The sequence below is a fragment of the Pollicipes pollicipes genome, unplaced genomic scaffold, assembly GCF_011947565.3.
Source record: "Pollicipes pollicipes isolate AB1234 unplaced genomic scaffold, Ppol_2.1 Scaffold_6138;HRSCAF=7277_pilon_pilon_pilon, whole genome shotgun sequence".
NCBI lineage: Eukaryota > Metazoa > Arthropoda > Thecostraca > Pollicipedomorpha > Pollicipedidae > Pollicipes > Pollicipes pollicipes.
The window spans coordinates 2,539,947-2,547,924 of record NW_023596818.1 but is presented as its reverse complement, the minus strand read 5'-3'; the positions used below and the strand labels follow the sequence as shown (position 1 = coordinate 2,547,924).

Sequence of the window (7,978 nt, the reverse complement as noted above, 5' to 3'; positions counted from 1 at the left end):
GGGCTTTTGAGACCGCGATTCGGTCCTGGAACGTGATGAGGCCGTCACAGATTGACAGGTCACTCCACACTGAAAAGTACGGGACCAGACTCGGCGGCACCGCCGTCGCGTGATGTGGCCAGCCGTCGGTGATGAACTCCGAGACGGCTCGTAGCTCTTCGTCTCCTTCGGTTGTTGTCTCGAAATCCCGCAGCTTGGAGTCGGATGCTGGCTGAGACGTTTGGACAGCGTGCACGTATACCGATGCTTCGCTTGCCAGGGTGTGGCTGCGAACAGAGTCGCTATCAATCAGCGGGCTGCGGGATAGCGTGTCGGGAACCATCAGGTTCTTGCCTGGGACGTGATGAACCTGGAAGTTGAACCTCAACATCCGCAGAAGGAGTGGTTGGCAGCGCAGTGGAGCTTGATGTAGCGGTTTGGCGCTCAGCAGAGAGACCAGGGGCTTGTGATTTGCCAGCAGTGTGAAGCTGGGCAGACTCACCAGGTACCTCGCGAACTTCTCAAATGCTCATACTGCAGCGAAACACTCCTTTTCATGTGCTCTTGCTGGAGCACTGCTCCCAGACAGTAGGAGCTTGCATCAGCGGCGACCACGGTCAGCAGAGAAGCGTCGTAGAACTGGGGGCTAGGCGACTTTCCCAGGAGCTCCCTGCAAGCTTCGAATGCTTCAGCCTAGTGGGGTCCCCACTCCCAGGCTGCATCCGCCTTCAGCAGGTCTGGCATGGGCTTCATTGTTGTGGACAAGTTTGGCATAAACCTAACCAGGTACGTCATCATGTGCAGGACACTGCGCAGCTCTTCCACCGTGCTGGGTGTAGGCATGTCCTTCAGAATCCGGATCTTCTCTGGATCGGGCATGATGCCGCAGGCTCCAACGACATGTCCGAAGTACACCAGCTCTCCCTTTCTGAGCTGGCACGTCTGGTAGTTGAGTCGCAGGCCAGAACGACTCACAGTTTCCAACACATTCTTCACGCGGACGTTACGTTGGGCACGTGTGCGTTCATTGACGAGGATGTCGTCCACGATAATTTCAGTACCGTCATGACCCTCAAGCAGCTCCTGCATTTCTCAGAAATATTTCACTTGCAGAGGTGATGCCGAACGGTATCCCTCTGAAAGCAAAACCTGCCAAACCGGGGTGATGAAAGGTGGTCAGTTCCTGACTTCCCTCCTCCAGAGGCATCTGCCAGAAACCGCTTTCGGCATCCAGGCTGCTGAATACAGTGGAGCCAGCTAGGTTGGATGCGATGTCATCCAGTGTTAGTAGCACCAGGTGCTCCCTCTTCACAACCTGATTCAGGCACTGGAGGTCCACAGATATCCTCACTTGGCCTTTGCTCTGCGTCACTGGCACACAGTGATGTGGGCGTTGTCACCGTTTTTGTGACACCTTCTGTCAGCATTCGCCCCAATTCAACTATAACTTTGTCCAGGAGCGGGAGGAGGACGTTCCGAGCTGTGAACAGGCAGGAGCGATTCGGCGTCACCCATCAGCTCCATCTTGGCAGGTGTGGTTTCCATCAGTCCTACACCTTTGGCAGTCGTGACTTCATTCAGTCTGGCCACCAGCGCCATCTGATAGCAGGCATTTCAGGCCAGGAGGTTGTTGGCTATTTGGCCCTTCACGACCATCACTTGAATGAGTGGGTCTGATCTTTGTGCAGGGTGGTGGCCTTAAACTCTCCAGCACACTGCAGTTGTCCCACAGGGCCGGTCAGGCCAGCGCGCGGCTTGGCCAGTTGGTGGCTCCATCATTAAGCCACACACATCTTCAGTCATCGCTAACACATCAGCTCCAGTACCAATTTGGAATGTTATGGAGCTTTTGTTGGTAACGCCGGCGTAGGCATCACACTCAGTAAAACAGTCCGCATCACCTAAATCCAGCAAGCAAACCATACAAGATTGTTGCTATTACATGCACCAGACATTTATGAATTCCTCTGACACCTTTATATAGCTCCATGTCCTACATAATGCTAATAAATCACGATTTCCCCTCGCATCTATCACTCAATGTCCACAAACGGGCGTAGGAATCGGTGATGCGGCTGTGAGCTGATTGTAGTGAAGTTAGCTAACACTTCCAGCCGACTGTATGGTGACGTCACAAGGCCACAAAATCACTGCCATCCTGGTGATAGTTTGCACGCCTATGACCGGCAAGTCAGTGATGGGACCCGGGCGTTTCTCGTCACATGGCGGTCTCTACCAGTCGGACGGAAAGCGATTACTGAAAGTTATGTGTTGTAGGAATAGGCCCATGCATCACTTTGCACGATCTCTGAGATGAATATGAAATCCGGCCAGATGGCAACGGCCGTGACGGATAAGACAAGGCCAGCATATGAACAGGGTCGGACGAGACCCGACGGAAAAGACCAAACCAGACGAGACCAGGCGGTCAAGACAGGACTGAGTAAACAAGACGAGACCGAGCAGACTGCACGGATGCCAATAGGATCCGACAAGATCAGGCATAACCAGACGAGATTTGAAGGGATCCGAGGGCACCATGCATGACTGAAAGGAACCGGACGAGACGGAACATACAGAACGGGACCAGGCGGAACTGGACAGAACGTGATGGGCCCAGAAGAAACCGAACTAGATAAGACTAGATGTTACTGGAACGGATTGGACATGAACGAATGGGACCGGACCAAACGAGACGAGACAAAACGACCGGGCGGGATCAGACAGGATCAAACAGTATCTCAAGTGACGAGAAGGAATCGGGTGGGACAGAATGGGAACGCATCAGGCAGAATTGGACCCGATCAGACCTGAACCAGATGTAGCGTCATGAAGGGAGACAGAACCGGGCGAAAACAGGCCAAATATGGGGAAACCGGGCAGGACGAGAGCAGGTGGGACCGGACAGACCCGGAGGAGCCTTGACCAGACCTTGCGGGATCAGACGGGACTAGGCGGGACTTGGCGACGGAACTCCCTCTGTTCGGCATTGTGGCCCCTTGACCAACACACGGCCTCTCACATTTCAGGCACCTCAAACAATGCAAATCGCGTGCCCGGCCTTGTTCCTTCTCAGGAAATGCCTCCTGGGCTGAGACCGACACGAAATTAACTGTTCGGTGTCAGTCGTCTCTGGCCCAACTAGAGGACACGCGTTCTCCCAGAGGATTTCAATCGATGCAAGAGTTCACCTGATTGACATTTAAAGTCACGGCCCTACAGACTGGGAGCCTGAATATGACGTACAGCCAGCTCTTCGGGCGGTTCAGCCTTTCCATCGGGCCTTTGATCGCCAGCCTCGGCGGGTATTTCGTGACTCTCTTTAGACGCCCTCCAACACTGCCCTGGTCGACCCGGGGCCCCTTGTCAACACAGGGCCCTCTGCTACGCACTGTGGACTTCTGGCCAACTCGGCTCACTAGCTCAGAGGTCAAACCAATGTGAATCACGGGCCCCGGTCTTGTGCTTGCTGAGCAAACTAGTCCTCAGGCCCAGACCGACACGGGCCCGACTGATGAGTACTGATGCTGCCTGACCGACACAGGGAATACCATCGACTCGAGGGGGGGGGGGGAGGGGGACAGTGGAGGGTAAAGGGCCCTCTGGCCGGCATTTGAGAGTCCGGTAATACGAGTCGGTCGGGAGGAGGTGCACATGCTCCTCTGCCCTCCCTTGCCTGCATCGCTGCTCGGACAACAGCGTAGGAGCCTCCGAGTAAATAAAAATAAGTCAATGACAACGTGGAAGACTCCTTACTGATCGGATTAAACCGGAAAGCGATATAAAGGGCTCCTAGCAAGACCGGTCTCTGGACAGCACAAAGAGCTTTGCAATTTCGATTGCCGATCTCTTAATCAGTGAATACTTATTTTTGTCTGCTCATAATCTTTCACCTTCGCTTACGACTGTTATCGGTTGTGTGAACGCCCAAAGATGTCAACTTTGTTTTGTTTTGTGCAAAAATTGTCTGCTCTGCCGGCTATGACCCCTTGGAGCCTCAAGAAAACCCACGATGTCGTAACCTCCTCTCTGGATCCTCCACTAGACACATGCGGTCCCGTACGACACTGTCATCAGTTGGCAGTGATCTTGTAGCCTTGTGACGTCACCGTACAATCAGCCGGAAGTATCACAGAACTTCACTACAATTAGCTGGCAGCTGCACCGCCAATCCTACGCTCGGTTGTGGAAACTATATGGAGTGATAGACGTGACAGGAAAACGCGCTTAATTGACATGTTATAGGTCGTAGAGCTATGTAAAGGTGTGAGAGAAATTCACAAATGTCTGGTGCATGTACTGATAATTTTCTTGCATGATTTACTTTCTCAACTTAGCTGATGCAGACCGCTTCACTGAGTGCGAGGCCTGCGCCGGTGTTACCCTTTTGTTGATGGTCAGAGAAACGAGTCAGGACTTTTCACCACTTGTATGGGACTTAGCTGCTCCCAAGAAGTATTTTGATGTTTGTCCACTCGCTTGGCTTTCAGCTTTATTATCTTCAGTCACTACTTCTTGCACTGTGCGGCTGCGGCACACTGATGAAAATCGGCCTAGTCGTCCACACTTCTAACATGTGTTCCCGTTAACTGGTTACTGCCCTCCAGTGGGGGTGGTGAAGCCACAGCGGCCTCACGGGGCCTGTTTTCTTCCAGTTAATAATCTTGAATCTTAACTGATCTATAATCTTCTCCAGGCTATTGACATCTTCATGTTTCTCCCAATCAAACTGGGAATATTCTTCTTGGGCGGAGAAGCCAGCACATTTGAAGAAAATGTCAGTTTTCACGTTTTCTTTTTATCAAGCTGATTGGCATAATAGAATTGCAAGGAGCTAGAATCGCTTTTGAACTAGGGTGGAAGTGAAAAATTCCATCGCAAAAAGACCGTGCGGGAATGAAAAATCAATTCACAACGGATGGAACTTATGAGCTCGTGACTGATGCTTCAGCAAACGAAGACATCTATTTCAAGTTGGCATAGACGTAATATCAGGAACCTGACAAAACTATTTCGTTTTTTAACATCTTAGGCCATTAAAGTGAAACAGAATACATTAACACGCGCTCGGGTCGGGGGGGGGGGGCAAATTGATCCCACCCCCGGGGGCTTTTCCCGAATGGTTTCTGAACGGCGCGGCGTAGCCACGCCAAATTTTGCATAGCTGTAGAAAATTACATAGGGGATCGTTTGACACACAAATTTTAGATGTACCTTGCAGGGTGGCCGACCTATGACAGGTCAACGTCAGCCCGGGACCCTGTACCTCTGGTTTTCCGTTGTGCACGATCACCTGGCGGGCAGCCACCGAGCGATTCGCCGATCCACCCGCCCGCCTGAATGATCGGACTGGGTTATGGCCCACAGTGATGAGTCCACCGCAGTGCTCACATATAGCTGCTCCGGCCCCGTGCTGAGCACCGGGCGGCGCGCGGTCTCCATCATCCAACGTCGTGCTATGCAATGCCATAACTTGCAATTAAGCTGCGGCAGGCCATGTCAAAGTTCGGTTGTTCGACTGGTGACGGCGGGAACTCTGAGATGAGGCGAAGCGACGCAAAAGTGATTTTGCCTTGCTTCTTCCCATCCGACGTAATAATGCTCATGCCAATTTTTATTCCTCAAGATGGAAAGGCAAGACTGCTCGCGGCAACCCCGCGACCAGCGCCCGTGCGCCAAGCACGTAACTTTGGGCACCTGTGTAATCTGGAACAATGTCCCGAAATCGATAACCTAGGCGACGTCCTAACTGGCGAAGAGCAAACGTTTCAGAGGAATTCTGCGACATGCCGTCACATCATGTCATGGGAAGCAACTGGCGACGACGAAGACGACACAGATTTGCGCCACTGCGCAGCAGACACATTTCACCTATCTCAGCCGCTACACAGAGAGCGGCGCTCCCTCGCTGGGATTGCCGTTTGGCGAAGCTGAGCACCTGTACAGACGAGCGGAGAAGGTACCCGGCCCGCGGCGGTCGACGGCCACCGGCCAGCAGCGCCCTCTCCAGCGCCGCCGCCGGCCACTCAAAGCATAACGACAGAACGGCGGCCAGCGCCACGTTCACCACCAGATGGGCCAGGAACCAAAACACGAACAGCGTGTGCGTGAAGGCGAACGGTACGCGCGCCTGGGTGGCGAACGACACCTGCAGCTGCATGGAGGTCAAATATGCGCCGAATGTGAGTCGGCCGAGCGGCGCCCAGGAGGGCTGTGAGAGCAGGCTGTTGACCGGGCCGCCGTGGCCCGTGGCGCAGGCGAGCACGACCCAGCCGCAGGCCAGCGCCCATGCTGGCCGATGCAGCGCCGCGTACGCCACGGCCACGGCCGGCATCCAGGCCCGGCTCGGCTCTCTGTTGAAGGCGTGCATGCCATACACGACCAGCAGTGCAACGCCCGCGGCCAGCACCCACAGCAGCAGGTTGAGCGGCGTGCTCAGGCGCCGGCGCAAGCGGCCAGTGCGCGCCCCGTCCAGCAGGAGGCCCAGGCCCAGCCCGATGATGTACGGCGAGGCGGGCGACCACGGCGCGTTGTACACGAGCAGTGTGAAGTCGCGTTGCGTCTGCCGGTCGTTGGCGTGCACGTTGAGGTTGAGCAGCGTGGGCGGCAGATGCTTGACGTACGTGATGACGCCGGGAATGATTGCGGATACGACACCCTAGAGCGTCAGCCAGGCGGCGCCGGGACGCCGGTTCCACAAAAACGGCAGAACTAGTAGCGGTGCCACCACGAACATCTGAAAGTCAAGCCCCGCGTACCAGGCCTGGTCGATACACACCGCCTCGCCGTTGGGGTACAGGTTGTTGATGTAGAGCGGGTTGCACCGCCAGTAGCGCCGGCACCCGGTGACGCCGAACATTCCGAAAAAGAGCGCGGTGAAGGAGCCGCGGCCGATGTGGCGCCGCAGCGTGGCCGTCAGCCACACCACCACCGCGTACAGCGGCGTCAGGCGCAGATACCGGTGCAGGTACGTGCTGAGCACCTCGCGCACGCCGATCCCGCGGCCAGCGCGCCGCGCGTTCATCAGTGAGTAGTAGAACATTGCGCCGCTGAGCAGCAGAAACGTGTCAACGGCAGGGGGCGCGTTCATGATGGCCTGGAACGGCAGCGGCCGAGTGACCTCCGGCAGCGCACCCATGTTACTGAGCGGCAGCAGCAGGAAGTTGACGATGTACGTGTGACCGAGGATGGCCCAGGTCATGGAGATGAAGCGCAGGCCGTGTGGGCAGCCGATGTTGTCCGGCGCCGTCTGCACGCTCAGCAGACGTCGCACGTTGCGATACAGCGAGAACGCGCGTACGCACACCGTCCGCCAGTCGGGTGGCAACGGCGCGCCTCTGTACACGAGCAGTGCCCGGGCGCGCTCCTCGTGCGTAGCAGCCATATTGACCGCCGTGCAGCCGAGCACTACAAGTCCCGTCAGCGTCAGAAAGGCGACGGCTGCCCAGTCGCCGCCGTCGAGCACCGGCGCGTCGTCGCGGGCTTGACACTCGCCGACAACGACGCGCAGCCCATTGCCTTTCAGCAGCAGGCCCAGCGAGATGCGCACGTCGTGCGCGCAACACGACGAGGGCACGCAATAAGCGTAGCGCACGGCGCCCGGCAGGAGGTCGGCCAGCGTGGGCAGTGCCGGTGCCTGCCGCTGGCCCGTCCTGCTGGGCGCAGACGCGCTGCTGGCATCCGGCACAACCGCGGCCGCGCAGAGCCGGCCAGAGAAGCCGCGCGCGGACGACTGCGGGCCACGCGAGGCGTTCAGCGCCGCCTGCACAGCCAGACACTTGTCCCAGGCGCCCAGCAGGTTCAGGCTGCCGAACAGCACGCCGTCCGGCAGCCTTCCTGAGGCGTCGGCCATGCGCAGCGCCCAGCCAGCTGGCGCCCGACTCAGCAGCGCGCGCAGGTAAGCCCGACCATCGTTGCGACACAGCTCGCCGGGTACACCCAACTGAAAGGGCGCGAGCCAGCCCAGCAGCCAATCAAACGACGTCTCGCCGTCGCTCAT

General features: G+C 56.7%; 1 protein-coding gene across 1 annotated transcript; it reads right to left on the bottom strand.

Annotated features, from left to right (window-relative positions):
- Nucleotides 1–6,637: 6,637 nt before the first annotated feature.
- On the bottom strand, nt 6,638–7,978 carry LOC119106054 (nose resistant to fluoxetine protein 6-like). The gene has a single exon (XM_037229651.1). The coding sequence runs from the start codon at nt 7,976–7,978 to the stop codon at nt 6,638–6,640; it is 1,341 nt and encodes a 446-aa protein (XP_037085546.1).

Excerpts from the sequence above, each read along its gene's own strand:
- LOC119106054 (XM_037229651.1), bottom strand. The coding sequence starts at position 7,978 with ATGAGCGACGGCGAGACGTCGTTTGATTGGCTGCTGGGCTGGCTCGCG.